The 17,620-nt window shown below is 40.4% G+C and overlaps 1 protein-coding gene across 5 annotated transcripts; it reads left to right on the top strand.

Moving 5' to 3' along the window:
- The first annotated feature begins 2,725 nt into the window (after positions 1-2,725).
- jade1 (jade family PHD finger 1) lies at positions 2,726-15,088 on the top strand. 5 transcript variants are annotated; one of them, XM_088354263.1, is made up of 11 exons: positions 4,043-4,057; positions 4,447-4,548; positions 5,406-5,478; positions 5,600-5,667; positions 7,011-7,353; positions 7,423-7,634; positions 8,718-8,885; positions 8,952-9,068; positions 10,081-10,644; positions 11,683-11,800; positions 13,542-15,088. In XM_088354263.1, the coding sequence occupies exons 2-11, from the start codon at positions 4,468-4,470 to the stop codon at positions 14,387-14,389; spliced, it is 2,592 nt and encodes an 863-aa protein (XP_088210389.1). In that variant the 5' UTR covers positions 4,043-4,057; positions 4,447-4,467; the 3' UTR covers positions 14,390-15,088. The 5 variants fall into 5 exon arrangements, with proteins under 5 accessions (XP_088210388.1, XP_088210391.1, XP_088210389.1 ...); XM_088354262.1 differs by lacking the exons at positions 4,043-4,057; positions 4,447-4,548 and adding an exon at positions 2,726-2,847; XM_088354265.1 differs by lacking the exon at positions 4,447-4,548 and having other exon boundaries at positions 3,432-4,057.
- The last annotated feature ends 2,532 nt before the right edge of the window (positions 15,089-17,620 follow it).

The raw sequence follows: 17,620 nt of genomic DNA on the forward strand, positions 1-17,620 counted from the left end.
CTAAAAAATATTTTTCTTTAATAAAGGAAAGGAAAGGCTTAACTATAAGGGAAATTCCTAGCGAAACCATTTTTAAAAAGTAAAACAAGACAAAAATGTAAACAACGCAGCGTCGGAAAAAAACCCTGCCTTGAAATGGTTCAGTCCATTTGATTCTTAGCACCGCTCCTCTTCTGTTCACTAGTCACTTGCGGCATAGCGGAAGAGTCTGTGGTGAGACACAGTGAGAGTGTTATATTAAATTAAAAAGGGAACATTCTATTCGTAAAAATAGCCATTAAAACAAACGTTCAATTGATGAAAACAGCCTTTAGAAATAAAAAGCCTTTAGCAAAATCTTTTGATTAAAATGTTATCATAATTGAATTTGACATGTTTTATAACAGGCAGCACAGAGGAAAGGTGGTTGGCGTGTCCGTGGCACAGTTCTGGGGTCATGGGTTCAAAACCAGCTACCAGCTTTCCTGTGCGGAGTTTGCATGTTCTCCCCCTGCTTGCGTGGGTTTTTTCCGGGCACTCCGGTTTTCTCCTACATTCCAAAAACATGCGTATCAGGTTAATTGGCCGGTCCAAATTGTCCCTAGGTGTGAATGGGTGAATGAGTCTTTGTGTGCCCCGCAACTGGCTGTGCCCACTGCCCAAAGTCTGCTGAGATGGGCTCCAGCACCCCCGCGACCCTACTGAGTATAAGCAGTGCAACGGATGGATGGATGTTCTATAACTCTAAGTGAAAAAAATGTTTTAACCAACCAGACACCCAAAGCTCTCAACCGAAAATCCCCCCTGCCGGTAAATATTAGCCTCTTTACCTGGACTTTTTTTTCTTAATTTTATCTTTTAATACTTTAATTACACACGATAAAAAATATTTTATTGACATCAGGTGGGATATAATTTGACCTGGTCAAGTTGGGTAACAGGTGGATGCTCAGAGGAGGGGGCAGATTAAAAATTAAACTGATTTTGAACCTTCCTCTAAAGATAATTGTTATGCCCTTGGAAGACTTTGTAACGTGAACTGCCTCCTTATTTTTAAGGGGATGGATGTTCTATAACTTAAGTGAAATGAACAAAAAGTGTTTTAACCAAAGCTCTCAACCGAAAATCACCCCTGCCGGTAAATATTTGCCTCATTACCCAGACTTTTTTTCTGAATTTTATCTTTTAAGACTTCAAGTAGAATTCATCCATGAGTGCCACGCCTAATTTTGTCCTAAATAATGTTCCCTGCATTGTTATCGATGACAATTAAGATCATTCTAATTCTAAATTGCTATAAAAAAAGCAGAATTTTCAATATAATACAACTTTTAAATGTAAACTGCATCCACTTTATATTTTACAGTGATTATCATACCTGTCAAGCTGTACGTTTTTGCCCTACAAAGTACGTTTATTATGCATTTTAAGACGTGTACGACGTACGAGAAAATCTGTACGGAAAAACGCAAATTTGTCAATTATGGGTTCAATCTGGCATACACCGACTATCACGAAACGGCAAGTCAATCAAGTCAAACGAGTTCGCCGCGGTAGCCTCTATCTCGGCATCGCTTTTTTCGTTGCAAACGAAGCGAGCAGTTAGATGCTACTGTGCAAATGCGTCTGCCGCCGCGGGATTTCCCATCATGCATCATTCCGTGGTAGTTGTGTAGTAAAAGGAAGTCCGTCTCTTTTTAGGGAACCGGCTTTTTCGGCTCATCTCATTCAAGAGAGCCGGCTCTCAAACGGCTCACTTCACTTTGATGCATTATATTACGAATCCTTATTGTTGTATAAAGAAGTTAAGAAAAAAGGAAGTATAAAAGGAGAAAATGAAAAAAAAAAACAGGTTTGTCTTTATCCCTTTAATCGGTATATTACCAACAATAATGCAGAAAATGAATGAATAATTTGAATAAGGAAATTCTACTTAATCATATTTGCATGTATTTTTTCCTTCTACCGGGAACGTCCAAGCGACTTCATTTTTGAACTTTTTTTATAATAAACCCTCATTCATGTCGAGCAACTCCATATCTCACAACAAAATATATATATATGATATAATGAAACACATGTAATATATAACATGTTAAACTACATAAACAAACACGTTTGGAAAAAAAATATGGTGTAAGATTATTTTGTTTTTTGTGAGGGAAAATACGACAGTTTGCAGGGTTGGGTAGGGTTACTTTAATTTGATTACTTTTAATTACTTTTGGATGACTCCAATACCAAATATGCTAATAAAAGACAAAAGAAATTAAATAGGAATAAAATGACTACATTTTGTGCAGGCTTGGGGAGTAACGGAATACATGGAACGGCAAAAATGATGTCGGCAAGCTGTTTGGATTTATTTTCATTTTGTTTCTGTCGCATTTGATGTTAGTTTTGCCGGAGATCAAAGCCAGGAGAGAAAGCTTACCACGTGTTGTCATAATTGTATTCCTATTTAGTTTCTTTTGTCTTTTATCAGCATATTTGGTATTGGAGTAATCCAAAAGTCATTGAAAGTAATCCAGTTAAAGTAACCCAACCCTGACAGTTTGTATAAAAAAAAGCTGAATTTTCAATATAATACAACTTTTAAGCGTAAACTGCAACCACTATATATTTTACAGTGATTATGGATCGATTGAATACCCCCAAAAATATAGTTATATAATTTCTATTTCTAGGGTCAAGCCAAAAGTGGGTTTCCTCCTTTGGCCCCGCCCCCTTCCCCCCATCACTTCCCCTTTCGTCCCCGCCCCCCTCACCTCGTCTCGGTGTTTGTGTATGTGGAATGCGGGTCAAGCGGAACTCCGAGCCCAAACTGCGCCTCATCCACCGAGAAAAACGGCCGCTTGCATCGTCACCGTACGTACCGCCGACATGTCTTAAATGGCGTTTTCTACGGAGAAACATTTTGATTTCGTTTGTTTTGGGGGGGCTTCGGTCACTTCCACTGGGAGAAGGCAACGTCGTCATTCTAAAATGGCGCCAAAGATTAACCTCCACCAGTGGTTCGCTCGGTTGCCACATTGGAACCCAGCTGGTTAACGTTCACTCCACGTTCACCGCACATTCGTCAAATGAATCTCATTTAAACCTATTTTACCCTCTTCAACTAAAATACGTGAAATAAATTTCAAGTATTTTACACCGGATACGAAAACGAAACCCACATTTCGAATACGTCGTAGCTGAAACGTCATTAGCATTAGCTCCATGCTAGCGGTTCTCTACGGTAATAATAGCAACATGCTACCACGCTAGCGCGGGTTGCTAGTACGTCCATACAACGTCGTGAATTCTTGCTACTTTTTATGATAAGTTAACAGTTTTTCGTGTTTTTGTGTCGTTTCGGAGCGTTTTTATGTAATATATTTCCGCTGTAACATTTAAAGGGTTAATATAGAACACGAAATCATCTGGAATATTCCACTAGGGGCGCAGGTTGGTGGGTGGGCCCTTATGTTTTGAAGTGACACTGACAGCTTAGCTAGCTAGGCTAACATCGACATAAAATCATTTAAAGTACATTATTCATATAAGTACTATATTACACATTATACATAATAGTAAATACAAACAACTTATTGCAAATAGGTCACCATTGCGCTAAAGTATTTTCAACTGTTCGCGAAATGATGCGTCGCCGTTAGCTACTGTTAGCTTTGCCAGCAGGTGTTGATCATTTTCATCATCTTAACATCCATTTTACATTGTTTGAGTTATTTACGTGTTTTTATAGTTTCCAAATTATTACCACTGTTTTGTTTATTCCCGTGCTGTACACTAGCAGTTGCCTGCACATTGGTTATTTGTGTCGTCACCTCCTTGATTTGATCGGATGATTAATGTTACGAATCGTCATTTTTCCCAATCGCGCTTTATTCGTGTGTGATCTGAGGCAACATGTCGTCTGGTATACAGGAAGCGATTTGCTTCGCTCATAGCCTCGGGGGACGTGTTTGTTGAGAAGCAACTCGCCGCGCAGCTGCAACAGTTTGCAGATCTGCATGAGCATAGAAAGTGGTAACGGATAGATGCTCTGTATACTTTTATGGACCCTCCCAAATGAAAGGTACTTGGTGGAAAGTGTTATGATTGTGATCATGATTGTGATCAGTAACAAAATATTCGAAAGGAACACAAAACAGCGTGAAACTGTTGCATTGTTTTGGAATTACAATTGCTATCACAGTAACTAACATACTCCCATGGTGTGTGGTATGCAAAGTGTACACTAAATTAATGGGAAGGTAACACGTTACTGACAACCAGATATGTTTGATGTATTTTAAGACAACCTTATTTTTATTGTTGATTGTAATTAAGTGTACATTTTTTACATCCTTTCATGAGAAGTGAGGTATTGTTTGTTAATGCTACATCCATTACAACATGGTCTTCCTTTTTATTTTACTTTTTATATTATACTTTAATTTTTTAATATTTTTCTTTTAATTTTAGTGTTTGTTAATACAACATCCGATGCAGCCTGGTCATCCTGCAAGGGAGATTATCTCATGTGCGGTCCCTTCTCAAGGTTTCTTCATTTTCCCTCATGCTGAGGTTTTTGAGTTTTTCCTTGTCCTCATGTAGGTTTTAGATCAGGGAATGGTGTGCTAATAGTCTGTGGTTTGCAATAATCTGTGGTCCGTGCAGCCCTTAGAGACTCCTTGTGATAAAGGGCTATACACATAAACTTGACTTGACAACGTGATTAGACGTGGCTAATTGGGATCAACGTGTAATGAAATACTTAATACCACTTAAAAAGAAAATTAGGATGAATTAGTAATAGACTTGTTTATAGTTTATGTATCAAAATAGTGCAATAACATTAGCATTGCAGCATCATTGTGCAAAATACAAATGTTTTGGTTGTGGTATTTTTTTAGAGTCTGGTTGTTGTTATTTGGGTAATTGTGCTCAACAGTGATGTTGTGCAGGTTACACTTTAAAATTCAAACAAGCGGAGCATTTCTCATTTATTTTGCAAACTCAGCTCACATGAATGTTGTATGCTAATGCTCTTGCAGTGACTTTTGTTTTGGAAAACACACACAGTTAAATTGACATTTACTCGACTATACAAGCACACATAACTATTTACAAAACAAAATTTGCACTGCTCTACGTGTGTATATCTTGACTATGCAAAGAAAAATAATCTCGTTTTACCTTATTTTTCACATTGTTGCTTCTGATGTCATTGCAATATTTAGTGCTGTGCAGGCCAATCTTTCACTACTATTTTGTATATATGACCTATCTCAATCCTAATTTAGTCAGATTTTTATTTTTAAAGTATTTTATACCATGTTCACCCTGTACTGCTGCATCTAATCTCTCTGTAAACAATAACATTTACGAATATTGTATTTTAATGCAAATTTAAAATCCTGTCCTTGTTCCATCACGTAAAGATGGAGCTCCTCAAGCGCGCCACCATGAAGCGAAGTCGACATGCAAGCAGCAGCGACGACTCTGACAATGCCAGTAAGTTTTTGAGGACATGTCGTCAGCGTTGCATCCATTTACTGCAGCAGAAAATGGGGTCACGTCGCTCTTGGAAAATATATCTTGCTTTCATTTGACTGGCCTTTTTTCCCTGGTTCAGGCAATTCCACCTGTTGGTCCCAGCATTCGTCTCAGGCCAGAAGGGAAAGCAGGCAGAAGCCTTCTGAGGTGCGTCATTGTTTACATAATGATCACAAGTCTCATTAGTGTTGTTTTACTGGCTACTATGTAGATAAGTGCCTGTCGAGCGTCGGACAGAAACTCTTATCACCCGTCCACACTCCCCCTTGTCACAACGGCCAATCAAATTGAGCAAAACAAGGGCAGTCTCGATACTGACGAGAACTTTTTCCTGTCACTTTTCATAATCAAATAAAACCATTTTTTCCACTTGTATAAAAACAATGACAAAAGTTTATACAACATTTTTAAAATTAAAATATTATTTGTACAATAGGAAATGAAAATAATGAGGTGTAACTAATCATTTGCTTTTAATTTTGATCATTAAAATGACAAAATAGTTGGATAGTTTTTTGCGGGTGGGTTTTCCTATAGACATTAAAAACGTTGTTTTGCCTTTAACATTTAAAAACAAAAATTAAGGTTGATTTTTATTTATTTTTTTCCTCACTTTAAAGGACGGAATAATGAATTTATTGGGTTAGTCATAGACATTCTAAAATATTCTGCCTCTCACTATTTTATCAACATTTAAATCGATTTTTTCTTCTTAAAAAGTCAAATGTAGTCAATGATATATAATCTTTCAAAATAAAGAAAATTCCATTTGTTTTTTGCGCTTTAAACACAGAGCCCCATAAAACGGTAATTTTTAGATAGTTGCTTTTTTTTTTTTTTTTTTAATCAACCCTAATTCTTTTTTGCGGTTTTACAAAAATCTTCTGAAAAATATTTCTAATGATGAGATTTTATACTGCACTTGATACACAATATTCGTGACATATTTTATTTTGTTTTTATTTATTTTTAGTTACATTTAAAAGCAAATAAAAATAAGTATGGTAAAGCTAACAGACAAAAAAACGCTCACTAAACAGACTAAAATATCTGAAAAGATTCAAAGTTTAAAAAAATAGTTTTGATTATTCTTAACAATTTATGTTGTTTTTTTTATCTTTCTTTCGTTGTACTAGATAGATTAAAAAATGTCAGCAAAACAAGGTATTACCATACATACATGTGCGGGTCATAGAAGCTTTTAAAAGGTGAATCTTGTATAATACTTATTATTTTCCAAGTGTCTTGTACAATGTGACAATGTATAGACGTGAGGTATTTGTTATATATAAATACACAGAAGAGTTAATTTGAGTTACAAGTATTAAGGAAGTCAACATGGTAGGAGTAAATAAGTTTATGCTTCATCCTACTTCTTTTCGGACACGCTACATTTATATATAGATATCTATACATCTGTATTTTTTTCTCTTGACTTATGTTCGAAATAATTTCATTCATTCATACTTAAAATAAATTGTTGACATCAGGTCTTCAGGACGGACCTTATCACGGCCATGAAGGTGCACGACTCCTACCAGCTGAACCAGGACGACTACTACGTCCTGGCCGACCCGTGGCGGCAGGAGTGGGAGAAGGGCGTTCAGGTGCCCGTCAGCCCGCAGTCCATCCCGCAGCCGACCACCCGGGTGTTAGCCGACAAAGGCAAGGAAGTCATGTTCGTCAAGCCCAAGAAGCTGATCCGCACGTCGGCCGCCCAGGCCTTGGGCTACGTTGATATCCGCACCCTGGCTGAGGGAATGTGCCGTTACGACCTCAACGAAGAAGACGTCACCTGGCTGCAGATCGCCAACGAGGAGTTCACCAAGTTGGGTGAGTCTGACGGAATTTGTCTAAAATAGACGTCGGCGTGTCGAGCTTACATGATTCTTTATCCCGCAGCGCTGCCACCGCTGGACGAGTTTGCCATGGAGCGCACCATGGAAGAGTTTGAGCGGCGTTGTTACGAAAACATGACGCACGCCACCGAGACACAAGAGGGCCTGGGCATCGAATACGACGAGGATGTCGTGTGCGACGTGTGCCAGTCGCCCGACGGCGAAGACAACAACGAGATGGTGTTCTGCGACAAGTGCAACATCTGCGTCCATCAGGTCCAAAGTTGATACATTTGTTTACTGTAATCCCTTGTTCATCACAGTTAATGGGGACAAGAGATGAAGAAATTTGCAAAGTAGTCTATTTGAGGCGGTAAAAAAATGCCAAAAAGCAAATTTGCTCTTACGCTTCCTTAGTAAATCCTGTTACATTTTTAGCCACACAAATAAAACTAAAGGATTCAAATATGCCAGAAGCACCACCTTTGGGGATCTGTAGGGGCGAAATAGGACTGCAAAAATCTCCAACTGTTGGCATGTTTGTAAATGGAAGTTTCATCAATTAGTTGAGGGTAAACAACAACTGCTAATACATTCTCCCAAATACAATAGTACTGTAACCCTCATTTTGCAATTAATAGGGACCAGAATCCCCCTGTGATATGCAAATGTATGCCATTTAGTCCCCCTCAACTCCATTATTAACATGCGCTCAGTTTGCCCCTGTTTGCAGAAATTATAGACCGGAAATAATTGGTCGTGGCTGCACGCTTGCTGTTGACATTAATTCAAAAATGGGGAAAGAAGGTCCACACATGACATATTTTGCTCTCTTGCCCCTCACTCTCTGCGGTGGTTGACTGGAGAGAATGGATTGCAGCCAAAACCGTTCAGTTAATTTTAGCGAGCCACAATCGCACACCTCAGATGCCATACTGCAGAATGAAATACGCCTGGGTAGCTCCTGCTCTAAGAAATAGTTGACTGCGGATAATGGATCGTTGTCACAATTGTGTACTTTATTTTAGGCGGGCAAGAATGGCATGCTTCTTAACAAAAGTGCCTTTTGCTGGTCTTCACTCGCAGCAAGATGCGATCAGGGATAATGGCACAAATGCGGTTCACGTGCTGGTGGAAAGAACGGCAAAAAATAAAACACTAAATAGCTGCCAGTCCCTATAAGAAGGGTTCTCTTCCTGCCCACGCTGCTATATGATAATGGATTGCAAAATAATTTTCAACCCGTGATTCACTGAGGCCAGAAAAAACAAAGTAGCGAGGGATAGCAGTATTTCATGGTGTCATACTTTTAAAATTTCAAGTAAAAACGTTTTTGTTCTCTCCTGTTGGCATATTTAGGCGTGTTACGGCATCCAGAAGGTCCCAAAGGGAAGCTGGCTGTGTCGGATCTGCGCCCTGGGCATCCTGCCAAAGTGCCAGTTATGCCCCAAGAAGGGCGGCGCCATGAAGCCCACCCGCAGTGGAACCAAGTGGGTCCACGTCAGCTGTGCCTTGTGGATCCCAGAGGTAAGCCCTCGGCTCCAGTCTTGGTTCAGGAGCCCGTCTCACGTTCCTTATTGGTTCCTGACCCAGGTGAGCATCGGGAACCCGGAGAAGATGGAGCCCATCACCAACGTGTCACACATTCCCAGCAACAGGTGGGCGCTCAACTGCTGCCTGTGTAAAGAGAAAACTGGAGCCTGCATACAGGTGCGTTTGTCGGAATGAACGAGATGATTAGGAAAAATTCTCTTCCTGTCTGTGTGTTTTCATTTGTTCATAACAAATTTAAACAGGAGTAAGTTGTATTTAGAAGTTGCTACCGCACAATAACAACAGTTAAAACATATGCAAGACTTTTTCAGAAAAAGTTCTATATTTTCTCTATTGCAATTCAACAAAAGCTTTACTTTATGGCTTCATCACCAATCCACTTAAATATAGGCCTTTTTTTTTTAATCTTGCTGATAAGTTCAATACTAGTGTAATATTTTAAGATTTTTCTAAAAGATTTCAACTCTTTGTCTTTTGACTCTGCATTAGACACAGTATTATTGTGTAGTGTTCATGAATTTACTGACCCATATGTACCTATTTTGCTCACTATTGTTTTTCATTGTTTATTTTTTTTTTCTGTATATTTTCTTTAAATAGTCAGCCCTTAGTATGCAAGGCAATTGTTTAAAAAGTTAAATGGCGTTGCTGTTACAAATGGCTCCTGCAGTGACATTAATAGTTAACATTTGTGACGGAAAAGACAAGTTGTGCTTTGCAGGAAAGATCTCCTGTTGTACAAATTATTATGAATATTTCATCGTTTTCTACGCTAGTTTACAGTTAATTACAATAAAAAGCAAGCAATCCTCTATGCATTGATAATGTTGATTGTTCCTGAGTTATTTATGGTGAGTTATTACCATTGCTGGACACTTGCTGATCCACCTATAAGTGAAAACCCCAGGCAATTGTACAACTTCTTTATTTAAATAACATTTTGTTGCGACAGCATACACGACATGTGACTGCGTTTATGTTGTATAATGAGGTATTACGTGATTTATTTTTTATGTTCATTATTTGTATGGCACATATTTGTAGGTATTTATGTAGAGTTAATAGATTTATGTCCACACATGACATGATTGGTCTGCTCTACTTTTTATCTCGCGTCAGTGTGAACCTAAAATATTTGTGCACTAACTCGCCGTCTCCCCGCCCGCAGTGCTCCGCCAAAAACTGCCGCACCGCCTTCCACGTGACGTGCGGCCTCCACGCCGGCCTCGAGATGACCACCGTGCTCACCCAGGACGACGAAGTCAAATTCAAATCTTACTGTCCCAAGCATTTGGACCAGGAGGGCGGCGACTTCCGCGAGCGAGACTCTGGCGCCGAAGAGGAGAACGCGGGAAGCAAGAAGGGAAAACGGAGAGGGAGGGTGAGATCAGACGAAGGACCCTCCACCTCGTCCCCGCCTTCGTCTTTGTGCCGCGTCTCTCAAAGCAACTCGCAGGACAAGCGCGTCAACTCGCGCAAAATGAAGCTCCAGGAGATGGAGGAGGTCTTTTATCAGTTTGTGGACCCGGAGGAGGTGAGCCGTCACCTCAAGATGGCGCCAGAGACTGTGGACTTTCTTTATCAGTACTGGAAGCTGAAGCGAAAAGCCAACTTCAACCAGCCGTTGCTCACACCGAAGAAGGACGAGGAGGAAAGCCTGGCCCGGCGGGAACACGAGGTGCTGCTGAGGCGTCTGCAGCTCTTTACGCATCTCCGACAAGATCTGGAGAGGGTAGGTGAAAGTAGGAATCCACCACGGGCGTCCTAGGACCAAATAAATGGGGACTGCTGGAGCTTCTCTGGAGAGGATTGCAACTAATAGTTTATTTTGTAAACGGTCGGATCAGACATCAATGAATTTTGAACTTGCAAAGTGAACAGGAAAGGATTGCACAAAAATCTTCACGACACAAAATTCCAATCTGTTCTAAAGGCCTTCCCCCTAAGCCATATTAATTTCTCATAGGTTATGAAAAAAGATCCGCCCTAAAAGGTGTGGGATTTAAAGAACAGCAATACAAATGGCTGATTAGTGACTGGCGTATATAGTGCATAATAGTCAAAATAACAAACTGGTCTCCTATGCAATCTCATTTGCAGGTGTCCAATATTAAAAAACAGAAGCAAGCAGAATAAACTTATCAGAAACCTTCATTATGGGAGCAGTCACCCTTTAAAGAGGGTGAAGGGCAAAGTGAATGGGTATCTGATAAGAGGTGAATCTCAGGAGAGGAAAAGTTGAAGGGTTTAGGACAGAAATGGAATAAATCAAGGAAATTGTGAAGCACCACAGAGAGGTGTTGAGCTATGGAGATGATGGCACTGATAAGGGTTCTTCAGCAGAGGCTAGGTTCCTACGAGAGTCCAACCTGCCATTGGGCTCCATTGGTTCTGAGGCCATCAGACTAAAATTCATTTTCCCACCCTCCAAACATGAGATTATGATGAATTCAAACAGTTGAGGGAAAAAAAAGGATCTCATCTTGTTCCCATCCCCTTAACAGTCACAACACTTTTCAAAAAAACTCATTCCATTTCGGAGAGGTGGACCACTGGAAAACGAGGATTGAGCCCTACTGGACCAATAACTTCTGCTGGGATGGTCGGGCTCAACCTTGAGACCACCAATCGTGGCTAGAAAGGTGGTTTTATATGCAAAATATCAGGCAGGAGAGCAGGAATGGTCATGTCAGGAGCTCTTTGGTGTTGGGAAAAATACTAAAGAAGCTCATGTGGGGATTTAACTTTGACCCGCTACTGCCCCTCTCAGGTCCGCAACCTGACCTACATGGTGACCCGGCGGGAGAAGATGAAACGTTCATTATGGCGAGTTCAGGAGCAGATTTTCCATCACCAGGTCCAACTCATCGACCAAGAACTGCTCAGTGGTGAGTCTTTAAAAAGTATTTTATTTTTCCTTAGGCGCTTTGTGTATCTGATGTGAGAACGTTTTTCATAGCCTTTTATATGTGTGTGCGCTGGTATTCATGTTCTTTAAGGTTTGGGAAACTTTTTTGATTCAGAGCCATAAAAGCAAAAGATTGTTTTGGGAGAGAGCCACACCATACATTTTGAGACAAAAGTTCAACAAAACCGCTAAATCCCCTCTCCAGACTAGCTTATTCTCCAGCACATATTATTTCATTGTGTGACATTTGATAAAATATAAAGAATAATGCCGGAGGCCGTGTCTCAAATGTCAACAAACGTACCACTTTAAACTTGTCTCCCTCCTGCAATTCTTTTCGACCGTTGAGGCTCATTTTGACCTTCATTTTTTTCATAAATAATGGTTACAAAACGGGGTGCAAGCAGTTATTTTGTTAAGATGTCCCAAAATTCTGCAAGCGAGGGTCCTGACGTGTTTACTTTCGGCGCAGGGTGGGAGACAGGAGGAAGTGCTTGCGCTCTTTGCATAGCTCTACCCATCACTTAGTCAATCATTGTTCCGGGTGATTTTCTGGTGTTTTGGGGATTTACAGTTTGTTATGTGGGTTTTCATAGGTGTCTCAACGCGGCACACAGATTATAAAATTAGCTTTCATACTAAGGATTGCTTGGCAAAGTACAGCCAAAACGAGTATTTTTGGTGTGACACCTTGACCTTAAACTGGTGTAAAAATTTGCCTTATATATACACTGGACAGAAGCGCTCCATTCTTCAGCGTTTGTTCGGCTTTGCGTGCATTTGAATAGGCCTCGATAACTCAAATTAGGAATGACATGGAGAAAATATGCATAAAGTTGTCTCAGAGCCGTGCGTACTCATGAAATGGGCCCATAGTTCCCGACCCCTGCTCTTCTGTATAAATCCTCTTAAGACTTTGGACATTCCCAAGTATTTTTGACGCCTGGCTGACTTTAGTAAAGTAAAGCAGCAGAGGGTGAAAAAGATTCTTTTTCCATATAATTTTGTGAGACACCGGTGGATGGACAGTTTAGGGCAAGGGTCTTCTACTGTTTAGCATAGAGCTACTTTTTGTTGCTATTTACTGCAAAATGCACCCAGTTTTATATGCATTTCTTAATCTCTATAACTAATCATGCTGTTATTATACCTTAGGGTTAAATAGACTCAGTCAACTATCAAGAATTCGTTTTTACTAGAAAATCGTAATGACCCAGCAAGGATGAGCTATTATCAGAAGAGGCTAGGGTTGGAAACCGGTGGTTTAGTGCTATCCAGGGGGGCATGCTTCCCAGAAGAAATGTGTTAAAATCTAAACCCATCGATTTGGTTTATTTATTGGGAAAAATCAAGACGCTAGACCTATATTGAATGTGTGCCTTTATAAATGATGAAATCATAAATACACTAGTTGTGAAAGGCAAATAAAGGCACTCCCACAAAGCATGGTAGACTAGAGTTGAATGGAAAAAAAACTACTACCGAAGATTCTTTCTGACAGAGATAGAGCACAAATATTCACCAAAGTGTTAGCGGTCACTTATATGATAGAAAATTGAAGTTATTTTGATGAACTTTGAAGAGTTTGAGACTCTGGCGGGATCAATCAAACCCATATCTTCCCATAGTATGGGAAACACTGTTGTCTTTACTCCTTTGTATATCCCTTGATGATCTATAAGTTCAAAACGGAATCATAACTGTCGTGTTTTTTGCCTCAGGGGATCCATCCGAGAGCAACTTAGAGCGACTTTTCTCTCTGGACCGCCTGAGCTCTCAAGGGGGGCCATCTCAGGCCCCCTGCAGCCACTTGGGACACAAGACCAAACGACGGTCCAAGCAAGACAAGGGGAAGTCGTGTGAGAGTAAAGGACTCTGTGACTCCTTGACAATTCCTAAGGAGGAGGCCACGATGACTGGGGCCAAATCCTCGCAAAGACCAGACCCCCAGACCTCCAACCAACTTCACGATGACCCCGTTTTCCGGCACGAGAAGACCTTGAAGTCTGAGGTTAACTCCCAAGAAAGCGTCGGCGTAAAACTGCATAGGAAACCCGCACGCAAGGAAACGCCGGGGTCCGAACAGCGAAAAGAAAAACCTGAACAGGAGGACCGGAAGAGGAAACGCTGGACCGTTTCCGGGACCGCCTGCGGATCTCAGAAAAACCGGATCGGTTCCAAGCACTTGGATAAAACGGTCTCCATCCGCCTGGTGGATATCAGGTCGTCCGATAGCTCGGGAAACGCGGGGGTCTACAATCACCGGAAGTTTGAGCCCTCCGCCAACGGGTCCTTAAAAGGATGGGGGAAGTTCCGGATTCCCAAGCGCAGCGAGAAAACCGAACCGGAACAGAACAAGCAACTCTTAAGGCCCGTCACCAACACGGAGGCGCCGCGGCCCCATCAACCCCGGACCCGACTCCGAACGGGGGCGGAAAACGAGGACGGGGGCCCCGAAGTGGCCGACCCCTGCCTGAAGCGCTGCCACTCCCACCAGTTGAGGGGCGACGCCTCCCTCGGCCGACGCTACGGATCCGACATCATCCGACGGGGGGTCCTGGCGTCCTGACACCCTAAAAATCCATCTGCGGTTTTATTTTTCTGGACAAATCCCGCCTCTGCCTAGATATTTATTTTTTACGGATTTAGAATCGGGACTTTATTCGGAGACCTTTTGTTTCGCCAGCACCCGAAAGGGACCACAAAGTTTCCGGAACGTATTCGGGATTGGATTACAATCAGGTAGAGGTAAGATCGGGTTCTGACCAGCCCGGAGCGAACCCCGAAGTTTTATCACATCGCATACAACTTGATTTCAATAACATTTTGTCACTGCCGTAAACAAGCGGTGGCGCTCATTCTTAAAGCCATAGCGACATCTAGTGGTGGTTAAAATACTTGCATTCAATCACAACACGGGAAGGATCCTTTTTTCAAAAACGTCCTTAGCGATTTAGTGAATCAAATTTCGGGCAGGGTTCAGGTCTAAGATCTTACCTCTACCATCAGGGTTTTGAGGTTCCCGCGACCTGCGGAAAGCTCCCCGGGAGGTTTCTTTGCACGAGGCAGGAAACGGCAGCGGCCTTTTTACCATTGGCATTTCGAACGAAAGTGACGTGCGCCGTTAGCATTTAAGTGTCACTTATTTCAAGCCTTTGCACTAACAAAGTTATTTTTACACTGAAAACAAATATATTTCTATCCCAGGCCGTTGCTGTACTACTGGTATGCAAAAGAGAGGAATTAAAATCTTTCGTGGTAAATTTGATGATTTTTGTGGTCTTTATTATACCTGTTTGACCCTTTCCCTACAGCTTTTATTTTGAAGGTGTTGCTATAGTCTTTCTTTAGTTGGACTTATGTAATATTTCTACAGAGTAAAAACAAAATAAGGTACCTGTTCCAAAGCAATCAATTTGATATTTAGTTTTGCATTTATTTTGTAGTACAAATAAGGACAAAAATGGCACCGAAATAAACTATTAACAGTATTTTATCCACTTATTTACAGTACTATCATGCATTGGAGGATGTCTATCATTTTCAAAATACAGTAAGCCGCCAAGATACCACAATTTGTTCTGAAGTGGTCAAAGCAAGTTGAAATTGCTGTAGAAAAAGCTACAGTAATTACCGTATTCCCCTCACTATAAGGCACACCAGATTATAAAGCATATCTTTAACCAGACTATAAAACGGACTATCATTCAACATGGCAATGTGAAAATGCAATTCACCTGTACTGCAGCCTACTTGTGCCATCTGGTGGTGAAGTTATAAAACACCTTGGAGTGAGAAGGTTGTAAATCAGGGCCTATCGTACTTAAATTCACACATCTAAACTTTTAATTTATCAAAAATGATTGTGACTTGGATAACTTTAAATCCAGGGTTTGTACACCTTTTTTCATGGAGAATTTCAAGCACTTTTAAGGACTTTGAATAGCACTGGGAAAATTGGATTTAAAGAAATCCAGCGCCAATCAAAAGACCAGGAGCCTAAACCTTAGTTTCAAACAGTAACTAATGCCAATCTTATTTCAGAACCCTAAAATTGGTTTAAAACCCTCACTTATTGCCCAAACCCCAACATTATCTGTAACCCTAGCCCTAACCCTGTTTAAAACCTAGCTTTTTGGTTTAGAGTCCTTAAACCCTAGTTCCTAAACCTACATCGAACTAACACTAGCCCAACTCTATTTCAGAACTCTAAATTCAGTTTAATACCTTAATAAGGAGCTTAAATATTCATTTCTAACCCTAGCCCCAGTCCTATTTTGGAACCATTAAAATAAGTTTCAAAACCCTTATTTAGAGCCCAAAACACCTAACCTAGAAACATGGCAACAATTTCAAGCATTTACAAGCACGCCGCCTTAAAATTCAAGCACTTCTCAAACCATTAAAACAACGTTCAAATGACATCATTTTAAAGGATTCCAAGTCCTGTCTTGTAAATCCCCCATAAAAATGCAATACGGCTAACGGTACTTACCGATTCATACAAATGTAATAAACGAAAAAAGACAAAGTGAAAGAAAACCTGTTATAATTTACAATAGAAGGCATCACTATGGGCACTTATACAGTATGTACATATTAGTCTGCTTTCAAAGGGACAGTAGTTACATGACAAGCCAGTTAAACAGCGCTCACAACTACGTACATTTGTCACAAGCACATGACTATCTTTAGGTGGGAACATAACACCCCAAGGGACAACAAAAACAAATCCTAGATGTGCTTTAAGACAGTGTTTTTCAACCTTTTTGAGCCGAGGCACATTTGTCAGTAAGGTTGCATCTCTGGTCAAAGTAAATCCAAATGACAGATGGCGGTCGCTAGACCGCACAGGCACACACATTGGATAATATCTCACAGGGGTTCAAATACACTGCTTTAAGGCACTCTAGGAGCACAGTTTTAGGTTGATTATGTACTGGACTTTATCACTTAACAAAAAATTCGGGAAGTACAAAAACTAAAAATTCTGACAAGGATTTCAATGATTCCAGCACTTACTACTTCCTTCTATAAAATAAAATACAGCTGGATTTTAATGACAGACCCTTTTAGGCTCATTTTATACATTTTTCTTAATCTTGCTGAAACTAAACTGCTTATAACGTGTATAGTTTTAAAAAAAAAAATGAGAAAAGGGGGGAAACAGGAAAGAGAAGGAGTGAAGATAATAAAAAGGGGAAAAAAATAAAATTTAAAAAGTGAAAGGAAAACAGAAAATGGGGAACTTGACAAAACACGAATCACTTTAGAAGAATTAAGCAGTCTTTCGGTTTTCCCTCCAAATTAAAAGCTCAAAAACAGATCCAGCCCACAAAACCAAAACAGAAAAAAATAAAATTACAAAAGACGAAAAAGATGACTTACTATCAATAAGTTGAAGTCATTTCTATTGAGAATGTGTAAAAACACAGCAAAATGTCATTGCTTTTTATACTTGCCATTAAAAAAAAAACCTCAAAACCCAAGTTTGTCACAATAATTGACTTTCATCAATTTGAATCAATGGCTAAGCCCCGCCCTTAAACAGGATGAGCCAATCACAGTGCGCCTAGCCGAGCATCTCAGCCCCCAAGTCCATTGTGAAATGCATTGCATTTCTTACGTTTTTTGTGTTCTTTTTCGTTAGATTTTAAACATTAAAATGGTCAAACGGTCTGCATGGAATCAGGTAAACTGGACTGTATTTTGTTACCATTCCCGAGCCACAATCGAAATCGTGTCTGCTTCAGATAAAGTTATGTGTTGACCGCAGCACCAACTCAACGTGAACACAGTT

Source organism: Urocampus carinirostris, chromosome 15, assembly GCF_059441175.1.
Source record: "Urocampus carinirostris isolate Australia breed hairy pipefish chromosome 15, RoL_Ucar_1.0, whole genome shotgun sequence".
In the NCBI taxonomy this organism is placed as follows: Eukaryota; Metazoa; Chordata; class Actinopteri; order Syngnathiformes; family Syngnathidae; genus Urocampus; species Urocampus carinirostris.

What these genes read in the sequence shown, in the direction of transcription:
- jade1 (XM_088354262.1), top strand. Translation starts at nt 2,767, where the DNA reads ATGTGGAATGCGGGTCAAGCGGAACTCCGAGCCCAAACTGCGCCTCAT. An exon ending in AAACTGGAGCCTGCATACAG is followed by an intron (nt 9,069 to 10,080) that starts GTGCGTTTGTCG and finishes CCCCGCCCGCAG; the next exon opens with TGCTCCGCCAAAAACTGCCG. An exon ending in TCCGACAAGATCTGGAGAGG is followed by an intron (nt 10,645 to 11,682) that starts GTAGGTGAAAGT and finishes TGCCCCTCTCAG; the next exon opens with GTCCGCAACCTGACCTACAT.